This window comes from Hyla sarda, chromosome 1 (assembly GCF_029499605.1).
Source record: "Hyla sarda isolate aHylSar1 chromosome 1, aHylSar1.hap1, whole genome shotgun sequence".
NCBI classification, from domain to species: Eukaryota; Metazoa; Chordata; class Amphibia; order Anura; family Hylidae; genus Hyla; species Hyla sarda.
In genome coordinates, this window is record NC_079189.1 from 299597234 (window position 1) to 299620632 (window position 23399).

A 23399-nucleotide genomic window follows, 5' to 3' on the forward strand; every position below is an offset into this window, starting at 1 on the left:
CCCATAGGAGCTGGACAGCTCCCGGGACGTGAGTCATCAGAAAGCAGTTAGACAGAAAACAGCAACTCAACTTCAGAAGCTAATAACTATTGGAAGGATTAAGATTTTTTAATAGAAGTAATTTACAAATCTGTTTCCGGAGCCAGTTGATATATAAAAAAAAAGTTTTTGCCTGGAATACCCCTTTAAAAAGAATAAAGATATTGATGAGATTGAGTCGTACAGACCCATCTCCCTTCTGAATACGGATGCAACAATGTTTGCTAAGGTTTTGGTCCTTAGACTTAAAAATATGCCATTCTTGAGAACAAATAGAGAACAAATTGGCTTTATGCAAAAAAAAAAAAATTTTTTTGACAATATCCATCAGGTATTGTGGCCCTCCTTCCTGTCGTTGGATGCAGCTAAGGCTTTCGACAGGGTGGAGTAGCCTTTTCTGTGAAAAATTCTTGATAGATTGGGAATTGGGCAAAAATGTGTTAGTATGATTAACACTTTAAGGACTGAGCGTTTTTCCGTTTTTGGAAGGGGGACTATAACATGCATTACACTGATCTCTTCCACTGATCACTGCTATGCCATAGCATAGCATTGATCAGTGTTATTGCGCTTAACTGCTCCTGCCTGGATCTCAGGCACGGAGCAGTCATTCAGCGATCGGACGCCAAGAAGGCAGGTAGGGACCCTCCTCGTGAGTCCTAGCTGATCCTGACAGAGCCGGAGTGCTTTTTTGGAACTTGAGACGCAGCGATCGACTTTGATCGATGCGTCTAAAGGGTTAATAGCGCACGTCACCGCAATTGGTGACGTCCGCTATTAGCCACGGGTCCCGGCCAGGCCTGACCGCGTAATAGAAAGGGATCGGGCGCAGGGTGTACAGGTAAGCCCTGCATCCTTAAGAGGTTGAAACTCTCTATTTTCAAAGGTTCGTATTAATGGAGATTTAACGGAAAGCTTTCAATTACACAAAGGAACAAGACAGGGATGTCCCCTCTCCCCTTTGCTTTTTTTTTTAATTATTTGTGGAACCTCTGGTACTTTTGCTAAAAGATATGGTTGCCTATGAAGGATTTACACTAAGAGGTACTCTCCAAAAATGTCTTGCATATGCAGATGATATTTTACTGTTTGTTAAAGTTGAATTTTTGAGTAGGAAGAGATGGGAAAGCAAAATGGGTGAAATATCTGAGTCTAAATGGAATACTATATTGATAAGTCCTAAAATTGTTCACTAAATAAGAACCAATCAAAATTATTCATAGCCTATCCTATATTATACACCTGAGAGTCTTTTTAATTGTGGTGTGAGAGCCTCTGCTGAATGTCCCCAGTGTGGAATGAGTGATGCGGGATTTGAACATCTTCTATAGAAATACTAGCATGCAAAGGCCCTCTGGGATGCAATTGTTTAAAAAAATGAGAGATCGTATGAATGTGAATCTACAAGTTAATTAAACTATGGTTATCTTGGGTAATATGCAGGGAATAGAAGCTTCAATATGTAAACTGGTGTCTAAACTTGTTTTTTTTTAGTATTATTAATAGTTAGGAATTGGTTTGCTATGAAAATTCCATCCATTCAGGTATGGGAACTGTTAGTAGAAAGAAATGAGATCACTCTAACAAACGATAAAGGTGGAGGTGTTAATATAAAAAGAGCCAAACATTGGGAAAATTGGGCAGTATGAATGAATTAATAATTGAAACCAAAACATATAATTTACTTACTTACAGATAACATAAAATGTACTTACTTTTTCAGATAGAAGCTTTACAGGAAGTTCTAGAGAAACTCAAAAGCAAACGGATCCTTCCCCTGGACAAAAAACTAGGATGGGTGCCTTCAGTAAGTGGTGAATATTATATATAATGTAATATATATGTATAGTGAGTTAAATTAAATTAGATTGATCTGGCAAGGGAATCTATCACAGGGCAACATGAACTATTGACAAAGAGCTCCATTCCAGGGCTGAAAATAAATTCCCGACACTCACCAGATCAAGATGTAGTCTTAAGTTCATATTCATGTGGTGACCCATGGTGATGGCAGGACCACGGGGTGTAGTGGTGTAGGTGGATGGGGCAAGATGGTATTAAACCCAGGGGCAAGGTGTTATTAACCCATAATGTTTGTGACGACAGAGTGGTTTTTGGGTACCGTAACCACCCAAACGGTATATCCGCTATTCCAATAGCTAGGCAGTGAAAATGAGAGTCCACAACCAGGTTATGGTTTAACGGAGGCTTTACTGAGGTCAGATAGGTGTTATTATCTTCACAGCTAGGCCGGAAACCTAGAGAGGTGGCCAGGAACACAGAAGGACCTTGCAGCTTGCTGCGACCAATTATACTTGTAATAGACTTTAGAAGCTTGACTTTAGGCTTGGCTCGACTGTAGGCAGTGACAGCAGACATAGACTTACTGGAATGACTGTAGATTTGAGGCCTTCCAGGTACTGGACACTAGCACTGAGACATCTGATCTTGACTGTTCCTCAGCAGGGAGCATAAGAGAGAGAATTGTAATGGCCGCCCCCTTATATAGAGGGTGGCTGAGCCAAGGCCCATTGGTCAAGCTGCGGGTCATGTGTTAACTAGATGCCCGCTGGGTAACATGTGATAACATAAACATAAAATGTGACATTTCACAGGTCCTTTAGACATTTACTGGAGTCCGGCAAAGGTCCTTTATACTGACTATACATTGACATACTGACTATAATCCTATTACATTAAATAACCCTATAATAACAGCAGGGGAGACACTGCAGGAGAGCCCCCAGGTCACCGAGGGACTCAACCTGACAAGTGTAGTGCAGGACCATGTCCTATACTGGGACATCACATTCACATCACAGAGAAAACGGAGTACCGCATGATCTTTGGCTAAAACAGCTGATTGATATTCTGCTTATACTGGGTGTGACTACAGCACCTGCACCACATCTGACAATTGAGCAGACATTTACTATATCCCAATCCCAGTGCTGTCAGACATGTTTCAATTTTGTAATTTTCAGTAGTTTTTCTAAAACTACAATTTATTATTTGTGGACTACATAGACTACAATCATGCTGTTTAGCTCATGATATTCATGAGCTCCCTTTAACCCCACCTAACCACTGCTGATCGACAGCTTTCTACCTATATTGTGTCAATTAGAATGCTATCAATCAGATTTGGGTGGGCAATGGGAGCTACAGATCATAGCAGACTATGATGCATAGCTCTGTAGTCCAAACCCAATAAACAGTGATTTTAGGAAAAATACTGCAAGGAAAAAAAGTCACTGATAGCATGAGAAACATGATACTGATCTACTTGATCAAACAGCTGTGCTTTGTAGACTGTATATATAGTTTGTTACAAGAGAGTTTAAAGGTGCTTTCCCCACTGTCCTATACAAAGGCTCTCAGATGCTACCTGTTGGTAGTGTTCCTCTTGGTGAGAGATCATTGATTGCGAGGCATTTCTATGCAAAGCGCTAGAAAACATTTTGCCCAGCTAACAGACTTTGAGAGGGAGGAGCAACATTAGACTGAAAGAAGCATCATTTTAACAAATTGCATATAGTCTAGGCCATTCTGACCGGGCATTTAGATGGTTTTGGGAGCAGTGGTTACATGAGGGCACGTACAAAAGGCAAACAGGCTCTGGCCAGCCCAAACCCCTTTCCAAACCATTTCCAGGCACTTGTGTCTCTGCGCCTATTACATGTCCTGCCATTGACAGCCAGCCACTGTAGCCTTTCTTTGCAGTGGTGTCATGAATAACAAATCTTAACAACATTTAACCCCAGCATCAGGACTCAAGTCCTTCAGGAACACTTGGGAACTGAGTTCCTGCACTTTTTTTTTACAGCGATAACACCATTCCCATTAGCAGGAGTCCTGCAGGACTAGCCCTTTAGTGGAAGAGTTCTCCTACGTTTTTCCCAGGACTTGACCCCTGCGTGTCATGCAGTAGGACAGTGACCTAAGGTTTCATTCCACTCCCCTCCCCTGACAGATTCTCTTGTGGTGGTTCAGTATCAAGTAGCCAATATGCCATCATGTAGTGCCTCCATATAGCAGACTTTTTTTTAAAAGCCTTTTAGGAGAAATTATAATATGTCATTTACTGGAGAATTAATACACAATCTTGAAGCATATAGAAAATACAGAGACCAATCAAAACACACTCACCAGTGCGAGTTGTGCGAATGGAGGCACAACACTCAATGAGCTTGATCAGGAATCCAGTGATAGCGGCTGCTGCAGCTCCCAGCATCAAGGCACAAGTATAGGTTAAAAGGAGAAAGGGAGATGAATCGCGCTGCCACAAGAAGTATGTATAAGGTAAATTTATTGCTCACAAAGGATCCACGCAACGCGTTTCAAAGCCGCTCCGGCTTTTTGGTCAGGCGACATGCTAAGGCCAGATACATTTCTATGTGTGCTGTACTATGGCCTTGTCCAACTCTGAGGTTGTACGGAGGTATTACTCTAGACTGAGACATTGGGGGGGGGGTGAATTAAGAAGGAATTTAGACAGTTTGGGGGTCTTTTTTGCGGCGAAAAGGCACCAAAAAGTTGCATGAGCGTTGTGTGCAACTTTTTTGAGCCTCCCAGCTCCCATCAGAAGTGTCAGCAGAGAGCACTGTGGTCAGACAGAAAAGAAATTCAAAAAGAAAAGAGCTTCCGGTGGAGCATAAAGCAGCTGATAAGTACTGGTAGGGTTAAGATTTTTTTTTATAGAGGTAATTTACAAATCTGTATAACTTTCTGGCACCAATTGATTTAAAAGAAAATGTTTTCCAGTGGAGTACCCCTAAAGGGATTTTCTCACTGTTGTCTGTTGCCAAGTGAAGCCAGCTGTGTTGGTATTGCAGGTATTTGTACAAGAACATTCAATTTCCACAACTTTTTAAAAGTCGATTAGTAATATGTTGAGGCTATTTAAACATCCAATTCATAACTCAATATTACAATGGATAGAATTTCTTTTCTTATATGCCTATCCTTTGATATGTTCATAGCTCTCATGAGACTGGTTAAAGGGGTACACTTTTTTTTGAATCAACTGGTGCCAGAAGGTTAAACAGATTTGGAAAACATTCTAGTACTTGTAAGCTGCTGTATACTACAGAGAAATTTGTGCAGTTTTAGTCCGATTAAAGTGCTCTCAGCTGACAGTTCCTGAAATGGACAGAGGTGTCAGCAGAGAGCACTGTAGTCAGACTGGAAAAAGCTACACAACTTCCTCTGGAATATACAGCAGCTGATAAGTGCTGAAAGGGTTAAGATTTTTTTTTTTAAATAGAAGTAATTTTACAAATCTGTTTAACTTTCTGGCACCAGTTGATTTGAAAATATTTATATATAATTTATATATTTATATATAATTTTTTTTTTCTTGCCTTTCTGTTTAATCTGTTTGATTCTTCAAGTGTGATGCTGGTGAACAATGTGCAGTCAGAAAAGGAGCACGAATTGGGAAGCTTTGTAATTGTCCGAGAGGAACATCTTGTAATTTCTATATCCTCAAATGTTTGTAAGGAGTCAAAGCATCTGATATGAAGAGTAACACCAATGGTAAAAAGAGAAGAAAGCAGAGATGTTCCAATTTGTCCATTTTCACATTCACTCATGATGTCCATTAAAGGAGAAAAAAAAGTTCATTTAGTGGATCTCCAACACTAATTTAAACCTTAACGGATACACAGTAAAGACTTGTTCTCACATTCTAAACTACTCCTCCTTTCTGTACTTGTAATTGTTTTGTCCATTGGTTTCCTAGTGATCTTGAAATATTGGGGATCAGCACTAAATATGTGTAAAGCTTTTGCTCTATAACGTTTTTAAAATAAATATAAGTACTGTATAACATTGATTCTTTTTTTTTGGAACCGTGCTTGCATTGTGTCTTTATCAGCCCACACACTCAATTTTACATGTACTTCAAGAGCTACTTGTAGTGAAAAAAAAGGTAAAAGGAAACATGATGACATAAAAACTTATTCACTTATTCAGTTCGTATCACTGCCCATAAACAAAGTGTAAACCCTATATATTGAGATTATTGTCAAGCACTGATGATAAAATCCCTCATGTATTCCATACATTTTGAAAACATGTCATAGGAGACCTATCATCTTAATGAATTGCAAAAAATGGGATGCTGGACATGCTGATAAATTTGGATCACACTTTAAGGGTAGGGTCACACGTAACGGATCAGCGGTGTATTTTACGCTGCAGATCCACTGGTGACCCAACCCATATTGCGCCTCTTGCTGCTGCCTAAAACAAACCCTGCCCCCATAGCCACGTCCCCTGTCCGCAATCTGCCGCTCCGAGTAGCTCACTGGGGGCCTGCGAGTCACCAAGTGCACTCAGATGTAGCCGCAATGTCTGAGTACACTGTGCATGCACTCGGCGGCTCGCAGGCCCCCAGTGTGGCTGCTCAGAGCAGCAGTTTGCCGCTGCGAGTGGGGCAAGGGGGGCCGGGTTTGTTTTCGGCAGCAGAAGGAGGCACAGTATGAGTCGGGTCACTGGCGGATCCGCAGCATAAAATACGCTGCGGATCCGTTAAGTGTGACCCTACCCTAAGGCTTCTTTCACACTTCCGTTATGTCTCAGCAGTACAGCGGCCATGAGAGAACAGTTAGTGCATGTACCTTCTTTTTCTCCGACAATAAACAACAGTGCCCGACAGACCCCATTATTATCAATGGGATCCATCAAGACCCATTGTTGCCCGTTGTGCTCCGAGGTTACCTCAGAAGTGCATATCGCCCCCACCGCTATCGTGCAGCGGGGGGGGGGGGGGGGGGGGATGATCCACCCCACTGAACCACCAATGACTGTTTAAATGTCCCTTTAGACAATCAGTTTTGACAGCGGTGATCTAAAGGGTTAATAGCCGGCTGCGTGTCGGCTATTAACGCCGGCCCTCAGCTACAAGAATTAGCTGGGGGCTGGCCGGTATGGCTAGGGTTGCCACCTTTCCCTCAGAAAAATACCGGTCATGGGTGTGGCTATGTGGGGGGGGGCGCTACAAAAGGGGAGGGGCCAGATTGCACAGGGGCTGAGGGATCAGGGGTTTTAGAAATGGCACGGGGGATGGGAAGGGGGTTTAAGAAATGGCATAGGGGATTGGAGGGATACAATATATATGCGGGGGGAATTTTCCTATATCGCACAAAAAATTTACATTTAGAGAATACCTACCAAAACCCTATTTATGCCGGCGGCGGCGGTAGTGGTGGTGCGCGACAGCAACGCTGGCTCTCTGTGATGACGAGTGACGTCCCCCTGCGCAACGTCAGATAAACAGGCTAATCAGACAGTATCACACATGACAGATTTAGATGCACAGGCTCAGCAGATAGTATCCCACATGACAGATGTGGATATACAGGCTCAGCAGACAGTATCCCACATGACAGGATTAGATACACAGGCTCAGCAGACAGTATCGCACATGACAGGATTAGATACACAGGCTCATCAGGCAGTATCGCACATGACAGGATTAGATACACAGGCTCATATCCCACATGACAGATTTGGATATACAGGCTCAGCAGACAGTATCACACATGACAGGATTAGATACACAGGCTCATATCCCACATGACAGATTTGGATATCCAGGCTCAGCAGACAGTATCACACATGACAGGATTAGATACAGAGCGCAGCAGATAGTTTCACACATTAAAACATTAAATCAGTGTTTCCCAACCAGGGTGCCTCCAGCTATTGCAAAACTACAACTCCCAGCATGCCCGGACAGCCAAAGGCTGTCTGGGCATGCTGGGAGTAATACTTTTGCAACAGCTGGAGGCACCCTGGTTGGGAAACACTGCATTAAATACACAATTTTGCAGAGAGGTCTCACCAGTCTCTTGTCTTCACTTTCTCCTTTCCCCGGGCGGCTCCAGGTTAAGGAATGTCCGGGGTTGAGGAGGAATGGGGTGGGCAATTATTTATCCCATGGGGCCACATGAGAAACTAAAAATATTGTGGAGGGCCGGGTAGTTTTTCCCCAGATTAGGCAGCATAGTTGTCCCCCAGATCAGGCAGCATAGTTGTCCACCAGATTAGGAGCACAGTTGTCCCCCAGATTAGGCAGCATAGTTGTCCCCCAGATTAGGCAGCATAGATGTCCCCCAGATTAGGCAGCATAGTTGTCCCCCAGATTAGGCAGCATAGTTGTCCCCCAGATTAGGCAGCATAGATGTCCCCCAGATTAGGCAGCATAGATGTCCCCCAGATTAGGCAGCATAGTTGTCCCCCAGATAAGCCAGCATAGTTGTCCCCCAGATCAGGCAGCATAGTTGTCCCCCAGATTAGGAGCACAGTTGTTCCCCAGATTAGGCAGCATAGTTGTCCCCCAGATCAGGCAGCATAGTTGTCCCCCAGATTAGGAGCACAGTTGTCCCCCAGATTAGGCAGCATAGTTGTCCCCCAGATTAGGCAGCATAGATGTCCCCTAGATTAGGCAGCATAGTTGTCCCCCAGATTAGGCAGCATAGATGTCCCCCAGATTAGGCAGCATAGTTGTCCCCCAGATAAGCCAGCATAGTTGTCCCCCAGATAAGGCAGCATAGTTGTCCCCCAGATTAGGAGCACAGTTGTTCCCCAGATTAGGCAGCATAGTTGTCCCCCAGATCAGGCAGCATAGTTGTCCCCCAGATTAGGCAGCATAGTTGTCCCCCAGATTAGGCAGCATAGATGTCCCCTAGATTAGGCAGCATAGTTGTCCCCCAGATTAGGCAGCATAGTTGTCCCCCAGATTAGGCAGCATAGATGTCCCCCAGATTAGGCAGCATAGTTGTCCCCCAGATTAGGCAGCATAGTTGTCCCCCAGATCAGTATAGTTGTCCCCCAGATTAGGCAGCATAGTTGTCCCCCAGATTAGGCAGCATAGTTGTCCCCCAGATTAGGCAGCATAGTTGTCCCCCAGATCAGTATAGTTGTCCCCCAGATTAGGCAGCATAGATGTCCCCCAGATTAGGCAGCATAGATGTCCCCCAGATTAGGCAGCATAGTTGTCCCCCAGATTAGGCAGCATAGTTGTCCCCCAGATCAGCATAGTTGTCCCCCAGATTAGGCAGCATAGATTTAACCCAGATTAGGCAGCATAGATGTAACCCAGATTAGGCAGCATAGTTGTCCCCCAGATTAGGAGCACAGTTGTCCCCCAGATTAGGAGCATAGTTGTCCCCCAGAGTAGGCAGCATAGTTGTCCCCCAGATTAGGCAGCATAGTTGTCCCCCCAGATCTGTATAGTTGTCCCCCAGATTAGGCAGCATAGATGTAACCCAGATTAGGCAGCATAGATGTCCCCCAGATTAGGCAGCATAGATGTAACCCAGATTAGGCAGCATAGATGTCCCCCAGATTAGGCAGCATAGATGTAACCCAGATTAGGTAGCATAGATGTAACCCAGATTAGGCAGCATAGATGTCCCCCACATTAGGAGCATAGTTGTCCCCCAGATCAGCATAGTTGTCCCCCAGATTACGAGCATAGTTGTCCCCCAGATCAGTATAGTTGTCCCCCAGATCAGTATAGTTGTCCCCCAGATCAGTATAGTTGTCCCCCAGATCAGTATAGTTGTTCCCCAGATTACGAGCATAGTTGTCCCCCAGATCAGTATAGTTGTCCCCCAGATCAATATAGTTGTTCCCCAGATTACGAGCATAGTTGTCCCCCAGATCAGTATAGTTGTCCCCCAGATCAGTATAGTTGTCCCCCAGATCAGCATAGTTGTCCCCCAGATCAGTATAGTTGTCCCCCAGATCAGTATAGTTGTCCCCCAGATCAGTATAGTTGTCCCCCAGATCAGTATAGTTGTCCCCCAGATCAGTATAGTTGTCCCCCAGATCAGCATAGTTGTCCCCCAGATCAGTATAGTTGTCCCCCAGATCAGTATAGTTGTCCCCCAGATCAGTATAGTTGTCCCCCAGATCAGTATAGTTGTCCCCCAGATTACGAGCATAGTTGTCCCCCAGATTAGGCAGCCCCCCCCCCCACACACACAAATATATACACACACACCTATATATACACACACACACACATATACACAGACACACAGAGACACATGCACAGACACATGTAAACACAGACACATATATACACAGACACTCACCCGCCCTGCGCAGCAGAGGGAGACAGGATACACGGCCTCTCCTCCTCTCCCCTCCCTGCTCTGCCTATGGAGGGTTGTAAGACTGCACGGCAGAGAGAAGGCGGGGGAGGGGGAGAGAGGAGACAGGAGGTGCACGCCCCCTCCCCAGCACTGTACAATCTCTTCCTGTCATCGCACGGAGCTCTCCCTGTCACAGGCTGGTGGTGTCAGACCTGGGCATTGTACGGCCGGACAGTCACTGGGCTTTGTGTCGGGGGCTGAAACTGTAGTGCGGCAGCCTGCAGGTCACAGGCAAAATGTAGTTGCCGGTCATGAAAGAAGTGCTCTTCTGGGGATGCTGCTCAGTCCGCCCCTGTCAGTGAATGAAAAATACCGGCCATTGCATGGCCGGTATTTTTCATCCAAACTTACCGGCACAGCCCAGAATGTAGATGAAAATACCGGCTGTGCCGGTAAAATACCGGCAGGGTGGCAACCCTAGGTATGGCGCGGGCTCGAGTCGGGAGCCTGCGTGATACACATTTAACCAGTTAAATGTAAACTGCAACATAGCCATACGTGATATTGTGGTGGCCCAGTACGGGAGATGTTATCCCGTACCCTTACTGCCCTGTCAGGCAGCCTCCTTCAGTGTCCCCAGGGCCCCTTGCACCCCTTTGCCCCCCAGTGTCCCCAGGGCCCCTTGCACCCCTTTGCCCCCAGTGTCCCCAGGGCCCCTTGCACCCCTTTGCCCCCTTGCACCCCTTTGCACCCCAGTGTCCCCAGGGCCCCTTGCACCCCTTTACCCAGGAGGTATCAGTGACTAGTTGATCCCAGGGGTGACCTATGGGCTCCCTGCTAGTCTCCCCCATATAAGCCCTATGTGGAGCAGCTTCTCTCTCTTGGCTCTTAGCTCTTGCTTCCTGCTGAGGTCCAGTGCAGTCGTGCCTAGTGTGTGTGTCCAGAGTGTTGGAGGCCTCAAATTCAAGTCCTGCAGCCACCATCAATTCAAGTAAGATAAAGTCACAGCTTTATGAGTCAAGTCAGTCCCTGTCATCTGTCAAGTCAGCATGGTCTGCATTCAATTGTCCAGTCCTACTACAAGTCCCAGCAAGCCCTTAATTTATGAAACTCATTGCGCTTGATTGATAAATTTAGCGCTACTGCGCATAATTTTTAATTCGGCAAAAGAGGTAAACTGCTTCTACCATACACAAATAATGATACATGTCCCCCTATATGCCTACACACAATGTACATACACATAGTAACACACACACACTCTATGGGGGAGATTTATAAAAACCTGTCCCGAGGAAAAGTGGCTGAGTTGCCCATAGCAACCAATCAGATTGCCTTTCATTTTTAACAAGGCCTCTGCAAAATCTGATTGGTTGCTTTGGGCAACTTTTCCTCTCATCAGGTTTTGATAAATCTCCCACTATATGCCTATACACAATGTATATACACGTAGTAACACACACTCACAGTATCTCTCCCTCTCTCTCTCTCTCTCTCTCTCTCTCTCTCTATATATATATATTCTATATATATATATAGACACACACTCACTCTATGGGGGAGATTTATAAATACCTGTCCAGAAGGGTGGGGCTGGAGAGGACCCAGCAGTCATGGCACAAATTGGCACCAATGACAAAGTAAGAGCTAGGTGGAGTGTCCTTAAAAATGATTTCAGGGACTTAGGCCGCAAGCTTAAGGCAAGGACCTCCAAGGTAATATTTTCTGAAATATTACCTGTACCACGAGCCACACCAGAGAGGCAGCGGGAGATTAGGGAGGAAAACAAGTGGCTCAGAAGCTGGTGTAGGAAGGAGGGGTTTGGGTTCATGGAGAACTGGGCTGACTTCGCTGGCTCAACTGTAGGGACGGGCTGCACCTCAATGGGGAGGGTGCAGCTGTGCTTGGGGAGAAGATGGCTAGAAGGGTGGAGGAGTGTTTAAACTAGGGACTGGGGGAGGAGGGAACCTACGACGTAGAGGGGGAATATAGTGTAGATAGAGAGGGGGGACTTAGTAATATACCTGGGGGTGGAGCGGAGGGAGGGGTTAGAATAGTTAATAGGGATAGGCTTCATAGTAAGAAAAATCATACACCATTGAATTGCATGTTGACTAATGCCAGAAGTCTGTCCAATAAAACTGACGAACTGGAGTGGTTGAGGAAAATTATGACATAGTGGGTATAACAGAGACTTGGTTGGATGATAGCTGTGACTGGGCGGTCAACATACAGGGATATAGTCTATTCAGGAAGGATTGGACAAAATGGAAAGGGGGAGGGGTTTGTCTTTATGTGAAATCGAGTCTGAAGGCCGCACTGCAGGAGGATATATGGGAGGTAAACTACAGGGGGACCATTTATATGGATACACCTTAATAAAATGGGAATGCTTGGTGATATTAACTTCCTGTTTGTGACACATTAGTATATGTGAGGGGGGAAAGTTTTCAAGATGGGTGGTGACCATGGCGGCTATTTTGAAATCGGCCATTTTGAATCCAACTTTTGCTTTTTCAATAGGAAGAGGGTCATGTGACACATCAAACTTATTGGGAATTTCACAAGAAAAACAATGATGTGCTTGGTCTTAATGTAACTTTATTCTTTCATGAGTTATTTACAAGTTTCTGACCACTTATAAAAATGTGTTCAATGTGCTGCCCATTGTGTTGGATTGTCAATGCAACCCTCTTCACCCACTCTTCACACACTGATGGTAACACTGCAGGAGATATGCTAGCCCAGGCTTCCAGTATCCGTAGTTTCAGGTGCTGCAGAATGGGCAAAACAAAAATTGGAACAGAACCCTCAGTTTACGCAGAAGATTTTGTTCAGTGATGAGGCAAACCTTTATGTGAATGGTGAAGTTAACAAACAAAACCACCGCTATTGGTCTGACACTAACCCACATTGGATAGATCCCTCCAAGACTGTTGGAACACAAAAATGTATGGTATGGTGTGGTATATGGGGTACAAAGATAGTGGGGCCATTCTTCATCAATGTAAACCTCAAGGACACTGGATATGTGAAATTGCTACATGACGATGTGTTTCCCTCTTTATGCACTAAAGCTGGCACGGTCCCTGAGTTTTTCCAGCAAGATGGTGACCACCACATTATGGGTGTCAGGTCCGAGCATTCCGAGATGAACAGTTTCCTGGAAAGTGGATTGGTCCTCGTGGGCCAGTTGAATGGCCCCCAAGGTCTCCCGATCTGACCCCCTTAGACTTTTATCTTTGGGGTCATCTGAAGGCAATTGTCTATGCTGTGAAGATACGAGATGTGCAGCACCTGAAACTACGGATACTGGAAGCCTGTGCTAGCATTTCTCCTGCGGTGTTGCTATCAGTGTGTGAAGAGTGGGAGAAGAGGGTTGCATTGACAATCCAACACAATGGGCAGCACATTGAACACATTTTATAAGTGGTCAGAAACTTAAATAACTCATGAAAGAATAAAGTTATGTTAAAACTTAAATAACTCATGAAAGAATAAAGTTATGTTAAAACCAAGCACATCATTGTTTTTCTTGTGAAATTCCCAATAAGTTTGATGTGTCACATGACCCTCTTCCTATTGAAAAAACAAAAGTTGGATTCAAAATGGCCGACTTCAAAATGGCCACCATGGTCATCACCCATCTTGAAAAGTTTCCCCCCTAACATATAATAATGTGCCACAAACAGGAAGTTAATATCACCAACCATTCCCATTTTATTAAGGTGTATCCATATAAATGGTCCACCCTGTATAATGTGGAGTCATTATGGGTAGAAAAATATGGAGATAAAAATAAAAAAAATTCTGATAGGGGTTTGCTATAAGCCACCAAACATAATGGAAGAGGCAGAAGATCAATTACTGAAGCAAATAAACAAGGCAGCAAATCAAAATGAGGTGATAATAATGGGGGACTTTAACTATCCTGATATAAACTGGGAGACTGAGACCTGTGAATCTCATAAAGGAAACAGGTTTCTGACTATAGCTAAAGACAATTATCTGTCCCAAATGGTACAGGGCCCGAACAGAGGGGGCGCCCTACTCAGGTCCGTCGCTACAGGACAGGCAAACCAAGCAATTGCTTGGGGCCCCGAGCTGGCTAGGGGCCCCGAGCAGAGCCGGTGCTTGCCCATCCTGTAGCGACGGGGCAATGCCCCCCATCACTATTAAGGACATCCCTGTGTCCCAAAATATGTTTTTGGGACACAGGGATGCCCCCGTTAACTCTCTGCAGGCGGGCCGCCATCAGGGGGGTACAACCCATACACTTGTATGGGGCCTGGAGCTTCAGGCTTCAGGGGGCCCGGACGTCCGTGGCCTTTTTTTTTTTTTTTAATTGGCCTGTCAGTGAGTGACTGCGACTGTCACTCACTGACCGCTGGATGCCCCCAGGACTATGACCGGGCCTCATAGTCCGGGGGGCCCGCACATTTCTATTAAAATTACCTTTTTGTAGGGCGTAGGCCCCTTAAGAAACAGGTCAGGGGCCAGACAGGTCAGGGGCTGATTAGAGTACAGACGTCACGTGCCCCGCGCAGGCACGCACGTGACGTCTACTTCAGGCACCTGACCTGTCCCTGCCTACATCCCCACGAGATCTCCAGCATCCAGTGACAGGACTAGGAGCAGCAGCCTCACGCCGTTGCATCTGATCCCCGGAAGGGTAAGTAAACTGGCGTGGGGGGACTGAAGGCGGGGAGGGGGGGCGTATGGTGGTTAGGGGACTACAAGGGTGATGATAGGTGCAGGGGAGGGGAAGAGGTGCAAGGGTGTAAAGAGGTGCGGGGGGTATTATGGGAGTCATAAGAGGTGAAAGGGAGATAAGAGGTGCCGGGGGGTGGTGTTATGGGGGTGATAAGAGGTGCGGGGGGTGTTATGGGGGTGATAAGAGGTGCAGGGGGTTTTTATGGGGGTGATAAGAGGTGCAGGGGGGGTGTTATGGGGTGATAAGAGATGCAGGGGGGTGTTATGGGGGTGATAAGAGGTGTAGGGGGGTGTTATGGGGGTGATAAGAGGTGCAGGGGGGTTATGGGGGTGATAAGAGGTGCGGGGGGTGTTATGGGGTGATAGGAGGTGCAGGGGGGGTGTTATGGGGGTGTTATGGGGTGATAAGAGATGCAGGGGGGTGTTATGGGGGTGATAAGAGGTGCAGGGGGGTGTTATGGGGGGTGATAAGAGGTGCGGGGGGGGGGTGTTATGGGGTGATAAGAGGTGCAGGGGGGTGTTATGGGGGTGATAAGAGGTGCAGGGGTGTTATGGGGGTGATAAGAGGTGCAGGTGGGTTATGGGGGTGATAAGAGGTGCTGGGGGTTATGGGGATGATGAGAGGTGCTGGGGGGGATGATGAGAGGTGCAGGGGGGATATGGGGATGATAAGAGGTGCTGGGGGTGATGAGAGGTGCCACGGGGTAGTTGGGGGGGGGGGTGATGAGAGGTGAAGGGGGGTTATGGGGGTGAGGAGGAGAGGTGCAGGGGGGGTTATGGGGGTGAGGAGAGTTACAGGGGGGTTATGGAGGGTGATGAGGAGAGGTGCCCCCCGCACCTCTCCTCATCACCCCCCATAACCCCCCCTGGTTATAGTAGTGATGAGGAGAGGTGCTGGGGGGGGGGGGTTATAGTAGTGATGAGGAGAGGTGCTGGGGGGGGTTATAGTAGTGATGAGGAGAGATTTGGCGGGGGTTATGGGGGGTGATGAGGAGTGATGAGAACACAGAGAATAAGAGGGGGTGTATATGTGTGGTAGGCCTCTGGGGTAGGGGTAGTGTAGTCAGGGTCTTGCTTCAGTATATCAGGGGTTAAGGTTAACCCTATGGTTCGTGATGCCAGGCTGAGGGCTAGTATGCTGAGGTAATTCTCCGGCCTATCGCCGCCCTTCCCAGTAACGATAGGTGCATGCATAAAATGACTGAAGGTCCACAAGGTAGTTGAACTTGGATAAAGTTTACTTAAAGACTTGCGGTACATCCAATGAACAGTAACAGTCTCATTAATACAGTCTCCATACACTTCAGTGACTGACAGTTGTTGCGGACCGTCCGGATTTAGGGGTTAGATATGGTCCGGTGATCTTGCAGAGTGCTTAGGGATTGAAACACTCACAGTTTAGTAATGAACAGCCGTCGTTGCAAGGCTCGGGCCTAACTCACTGATGACAGCAGCGCAGATCCTCCTCTGTCAACAGCCCACGAGGAAAGAGGTGCTGCTTACTTGGCAGTCAAGGAACAAGAGAGAGATTAATGGCTGCAGCTCCCTTATATGGGCAGGGGCTGAGCCGTTTTGGTTTGGTCCAAATCAGCTGTCACTCACCATTACATAGCCTGATGGGTAACCACCTGAATTCCTCCAAAAATCCTTGAACTACAAACCATAGAGTCTTTGGAACGCATCACGTGACCCGCAGGTCCTGCGATGCCAACTAGGTAAGTACACTTACCATATAAATATATACATTAAATTTTAATAATTTTAATTACAAAAGTAGTGACAAGGGGCTAACTAAGGATGAGGACCCCACCTACACCTAGGGACTCTGACTTTGGGGACCACACCACAAGGCAATGGATGCAATCCGATTCCGGGACACCACATATGTATATATGATGTGTATGCATGTGTGACAATATTATATTCAGTGGATACAGTGTGGAGCAGCATTATATTCAGGGTACAGTGTGGGGCAGTATTATATTCAGTAGGTACAGTGCATAGCAGTATTATATTCAGTGGATACAGTGTGGGTAGTATTATATTCAGTGAATACAGTGTGGGGCAGCATTATATTCAGGGTACAGTGTGGCAGTATTCTATTTAGTGGGTACAGTGTATGGCAGTATTATATTCAGGGTACAGTGTGTGGCAGTATTATATTTAGTGGGTACAGTGTATGGCAGTGTGGTGCCTTGGGGGGGGTGTATGGCAGTTGGGGTGTTGCTGTGCGGTATATCAAGGGTATAATTAACTCTTGTCCGTCGTGATGCCAGGGTGAGGGTTAATACTGTGATGCTTGGCCTATCACCACCCTTCCCAAAAGCGATAGGGAGATATAGAATAAATGCAATGTCCACAACCAGAGCTTTGCTGAAAACTTTCGGAAACTTTACTGAAGATTTTCTGTAACATTGGATAACAGGAACAGTCTTTATAACAAATGTACAGCGCAGCTGAGATTGACGTATGGTTGGGACTTTTGTAAATTCTTTAGATTATTAGGATTTTGTAAGCATAGATACGCTGGATTTAGGGGTATATTTAGGTCCAGAGGTCTCGCTAGCATAAGCGGGGAAGTTGTGAGAACTCACTGTTTCGTTTCAGGCCGAGGCCGGCATGCTGTGGCCTAGTAGCAGTCGTTGTAAGTTGCGGAGGTCTGTCCTCATGAAGTGTCAGCAACCCAAGAGAGCGTCTATTGGCTGAAGCTCCCTTATACGGGCAGGGGCTGGCCATTTTAGGATTGGTCCACACCATCTGTCAATCAGCTTTACAAAGTATTATGGGTAATCACATGACCCATGAACCTCCAAAGGTCCTTTTACCTACCATAGAGTACCAACCCGAATCACATGACCTAAGGTCCTGCGACGCTATGAAGGTAAGCATACACGTGCATTGTGGGTAAATTGTTTGAAGGACTTATAAGGGATTACATACAGGAATACATAGGGGATAATAGAATTATAAGTGATAGCCAGCATGGGTTTACTAAGGATAGAAGTTGTCAAACCAATCTAATTTGCTTTTATGAAGAGGTGAGTAGAAGCCTTGACAGAGGAATGGCTGTGGATATAGTGTTTCTGGATTTTGCTAAAGCGTTTGATACTGTCCCTCATAGACGTCTGACAGGTAAGTTAAGGTCTTTAGGTTTGGAAATTTTAGTTTGTAACTGGATTGAACACTGGCTCATGGATCGTACCCAGAGAGTGGTGGTCAATGATTCGTACTCTGATTGGTCCCCGGTTATTAGTGGTGTACCCCAAGGTTCAGTACTGGGACCGCTGTTGTTTAATTTATTTATCAATGATATAGAGGATGGTATTAACAGCTCTGTTTCTATCTTTGCAGATGACACCAAGCTTTGTAGCACAGTACAGTCTATAGAGGATGTGCATAAGTTACAAGATGACTTGGATAGACTAAGTGTCTGGGCATCCACTTGGCAAATGAGGTTCAATGTGGATAAATGTAAAGTTATGCATCTGGGTACTAATAACCTGCATGCATCGTATGTCTTAGGGGGGATTAAACTGTCAGAGTCACTGGTAGAGAAGGATCTGGGTGTACTTGTAGATCACAGACTACAGAACAGCAAGCAATGTCAGGCTGCTGCTTCCAAAGCCAGCAGGATATTGTCATGTATAAAAAGAGGCATGGACTCGAGGGACAGGGACATAATACTCCCCCTTTATAAATCATTGGTACGGCCTCACCTGGAATAAGCTGTTCAGTTTTGGCACCTGTCCATAAAAGGGACACTGCGGAGTTGGAAAGGGTGCAGAGACGCGCGACTAAACTAATATGGGGCATGGGACATCTTAGCTATGAGGAGCGATTAAAGGAGTTACAATTGTTTAGTCTTGAGAAGAGACGTTTAAGGGGGGATATGATAAACGTATATAAGTATATTAATGGCCCATACAAAAAATATGGAGAAAAACTGTTCCAGGTTAAACCCCCCCAAAGGACGAGGGGGCACTCCCTCCGTCTGGAGAAGAAAAAGTTTAGTCTCAAGGGGCGACACGCCTTCTTTACCGTGAGGACTGTGAATTTATGGAACAGTCTACCTCAGGAACTGGTCACAGCTGGAACAATTTACAGCTTTAAAACAGGATTAGATACATTCCTGGAACAAAATAACATTAATGCTTATGAAGAAATATAAAATCTCATCCCTTCCCAATATCGTGCCACACCCCTACCCCTTAATTCCCTGGTTGAACTTGATAGACATATGTCTTTTTTCGACTGTACTAACTATGTAACTATGTAACTATATAATATACAGCATTTACATATCATTTACTAGAATATTAACTATTTGAGGGGTGGCTAGGGGATGACTAAAGAAGCGGACCCCCACAGTTACTAGGAACTCTGACTTTGGGGACCCCTAACCAAGGTATGGTATGTAATACGTTACCGGGATACCACAAATCCCCTTACTTAAAACAAGTTCACCCTGACGCCTGTCCCCTAATGCAGAGGAACTAGGACAAAGGTTGAAATTATCATACATTACTGTTACGCCGAGCGCTCCGGGTCCCCGCTCCTCCCCGGAGCGCTCGCTACACTTCCCTCACTGCAGCGCCCCGGTCGGTTCCACGGACCCGGGGCGCTGCGTTACCACCTCCGGCCGGGATGCGATTCGCGATGCGGGTAGCGCCCGCTCGCGATGCGCACCCCGGCTCCCGTACCTTACTCGCTCCCCGTCAGTTCTGTCCCGGCGCGCGCGGCCCCGCTCCCTAGGGCGCGCGCGCGCCGGGTCTTTGCGATTTAAAGGGCCACTGCACCGCTGATTGGTGCAGTGGTTCCAATTAGTGTTTACACCTGTGCACTTCCCTATATCACCTCACTTCCCCTTCACTCCCTCGCCGGATCTTGTTGCCCTAGTGCCAGTGAAAGCGTTCCTTGTGTGTTCCTTGCCTGTGATTCCAGACCTTCTGCCGTTGCCCCTGACTACGATCCTTGCTGCCTGCCCCGACCTTCTGCTACGTCCGACCTTGCTTCTGTCTACTCCCTTGTACCGCGCCTATCTTCAGCAGCCAGAGAGGTTGAGCCGTTGCTAGGGGATACGACCTGGTCACTACCGCCGCAGCAAGACCATCCCGCTTTGCGGCGGGCTCTGGTGAAAACCAGTAGTGACTTAGAACCGATCCTCTAGCACGGTCCACGCCAATCCCTCTCTGGCACAGAGGATCCACTACCTGCCAGCCGGCATCGTGACAGTAGATCCGGCCATGGATCCCGCTGAAGTTCCTCTGCCAGTTGTCGCTGACCTCACCACGGTGGTCGCCCAGCAGTCACAACAGATTGCGCAACAAGGCCAACAGCTGTCTCAACTGACTGTTATGCTACAACAGTTACTACCACAGCTCCAGCAATCATCTCCTCCGCCAGCTCCTGTACCTCCTCCGCAGCGAGTGGCCGCTTCTGGAATACGACTATCCTTGCCGGATAAATTTGATGGGGACTCTAAGTTTTGCCGTGGCTTTCTTTCCCAATGTTCATTACACTTGGAGATGATGTCGGACCAGTTCCCCACTGAAAGGTCTAAGGTGGCTTTCGTAGTCAGCCTGCTGTCTGGAAAAGCCCTGGCTTGGGCCACACCGCTCTGGGACCGCAATGACCCCGTCACTGCCTCTGTACACTCCTTCTTCTCGGAAATTCGAAGTGTCTTTGAGGAACCTGCCCGAGCCTCTTCTGCTGAGACTGCCCTGTTGAACCTGGTCCAGGGTAATTCTTCCGTTGGCGAGTATGCCGTACAGTTCCGTACCCTTGCTTCAGAATTATCCTGGAATAATGAGGCACTCTGCGCGACCTTTAAAAAAGGCCTATCCAGCAACATTAAAGATGTTCTGGCCGCACGAGAAATCCCTGCTAACCTACATGAACTCATCCATCTTGCCACTCGCATTGACATGCGTTTTTCCGAACGGCGTCAGGAGCTCCGCCAGGATATGGACTCTGTTCGCACGAGGCGTTTCTTCTCCCCGGCTCCTCTCTCCTCTGGTCCCCTGCAATCTGTTCCTGTGCCTCCCGCCGTGGAGGCTATGCAGGTCGACCAGTCTCGCCTGACACCCCAAGAGAGGACACGACGCCGCATGGAGAATCTCTGCCTGTACTGTGCTAGTACCGAACACTTCCTGAAGGATTGTCCTATCCGTCCTCCCCGCCTGGAAAGACGTCCGCTGACTCCGCACAAAGGTGAGACAGTCCTTGATGTCTACTCTGCTTCTCCACGTCTTACTGTGCCTGTGCGGATGTCTGCCTCTGCCTTCTCCTTCTCTGCTGTGGCCTTCTTGGACTCTGGATCTGCAGGAAATTTCATCTTAGCCTCTCTCGTCAACAAGTTCAACATCCCGGTGACCAGTCTCGCCAGACCCCTCTACATCAATTGTGTAAACAATGAAAGATTGGACTGTACTATACGTTTCCGCACGGAGCCCCTTCTAATGTGCATCGGATCTCATCACGAGAGGATTGAACTGTTGGTCCTCCCCAATTGCACTTCTGAAATCCTTCTTGGACTTCCCTGGCTTCAACTCCATTCCCCAATCCTGGATTGGTCCACTGGGGAGATCAAGAGTTGGGGGCCCTCTTGTTCCAAGGACTGCTTAAAACCGGTTCCCAGTAAACCTTGCCGTGTCCCTGTGCTTCCTCATGTAACCGGTCTCCCTAAGGCCTATATGGACTTTGCGGACGTTTTTTGCAAAAAACAAGCTGAGACTCTACCTCCTCACAGGCCTTATGATTGTCCCATTGACCTCCTCCCGGGCACTACTCCACCCCGGGGCAGAATCTATCCTCTGTCCGTCCCAGAGACTCTTGCCATGTCTGAATACGTCCAAGAAAATTTAAAAAAGGGCTTTATCCGTAAATCCTCCTCTCCTGCCGGAGCCGGATTTTTCTTTGTGTCCAAAAAAGATGGCTCTCTACGTCCTTGCATTGATTACCGCGGTCTTAATAAAATCACGGTTAAGAACCGCTACCCCCTACCCCTCATCTCTGAACTCTTTGATCGTCTCCAAGGTGCCCATATTTTTACCAAACTGGACTTAAGAGGTGCTTATAATCTCATCCGCATCAGAGAGGGGGATGAATGGAAAACGGCATTTAACACCAGAGATGGACACTTTGAGTATCTGGTCATGCCCTTTGGTCTATGCAACGCCCCTGCCGTCTTCCAAGACTTTGTTAATGAAATTTTTCGTGATCTACTATACTCCTGTGTTGTTGTATATCTGGACGATATCCTGATTTTTTCTGCCAATCTAGAAGAACACCGCCAGCATGTCCGTATGGTTCTTCAGAGACTTCGTGATAATCAACTCTATGCCAAAATAGAGAAATGTCTGTTTGAATGCCAATCTCTTCCTTTTCTAGGATACTTGGTCTCTGGCCAGGGACTACAAATGGACCCAGATAAACTCTCTGCCGTCTTAGATTGGCCACGCCCCTCTGGACTCCGTGCCATCCAACGTTTTTTGGGGTTCGCCAATTATTACAGGCAATTTATTCCACATTTTTCTACCATTGTGGCTCCTATTGTGGCTTTAACAAAAAAAAATGCCGATCCCAAGTCCTGGCCTCCTCAAGCGGAAGACGCCTTTAAACGACTCAAGTTTGCCTTTTCTTCGGCTCCCGTGCTCTCCAGACCTGACCCATCTAAACCCTTCCTATTGGAGGTTGATGCCTCCTCAGTGGGAGCTGGAGCTGTCCTTCTACAAAAAAACTCTTCCGGGCATGCTGTTACTTGTGGTTTTTTTTCCAGGACCTTCTCTCCGGCGGAGAGGAACTACTCCATCGGGGATCGAGAGCTTCTAGCCATTAAATTAGCACTTGAGGAATGGAGGCATCTGCTGGAGGGATCAAGATTTCCAGTTATTATTTACACCGATCACAAGAACCTCTCCTACCTCCAGTCTGCCCAACGGCTGAATCCTCGTCAGGCCAGGTGGTCTCTGTTCTTTGCCCGATTTAATTTTGAAATTCACTTTCGGCCTGCTGATAAAAACATTAGGGCCGATGCTCTCTCTCGTTCCTCAGATGCCTCTGAAATTGAACTCTCTCCTCAACACATCATTCCTCCTGACTGCCTGATTTCCACTTCTCCAGCCTCCATCAGGCAAACTCCTCCAGGAAAGACCTTTGTTTCTCCACGCCAACGCCTTGGGATCCTCAAATGGGGTCACTCCTCCCATCTCGCAGGTCATGCGGGCATCAAGAAATCTGTGCAACTCATCTCTCGCTTCTATTGGTGGCCGACTCTAGAGACTGATGTGGTGGACTTTGTGCGAGCCTGCACTATCTGTGCCCGGGATAAGACTCCTCGCCAGAAGCCCGCTGGTTTTCTTCATCCTCTACCTGTCCCCGAACAACCTTGGTCTCTGATTGGTATGGATTTTATTACTGACTTACCCCCATCCCATGGCAACACTGTTATTTGGGTGGTCGTTGATCGATTCTCCAAAATGGCACATTTCATCCCTCTTCCTGGCCTTCCTTCAGCGCCTCAGTTGGCTAAACAATTTT

General features: G+C 46.8%; 1 protein-coding gene across 1 annotated transcript in view; it reads left to right on the forward strand.

Annotated features, from left to right (window-relative positions):
* LOC130305878 (cocaine- and amphetamine-regulated transcript protein-like) overlaps positions 1-5869 on the forward strand; it is a 32182-nt gene extending 26313 nt beyond the window's left edge. The window contains exons 2-3 of the mRNA XM_056552040.1: positions 1763-1846; positions 5433-5869. Coding sequence (XP_056408015.1) covers positions 1763-1846; positions 5433-5540 — 192 coding nt within the window. The 3' untranslated portion in view covers positions 5541-5869. The remainder of the gene's footprint in view (positions 1-1762; positions 1847-5432) is intronic.
* The last annotated feature ends 17530 nt before the right edge of the window (positions 5870-23399 follow it).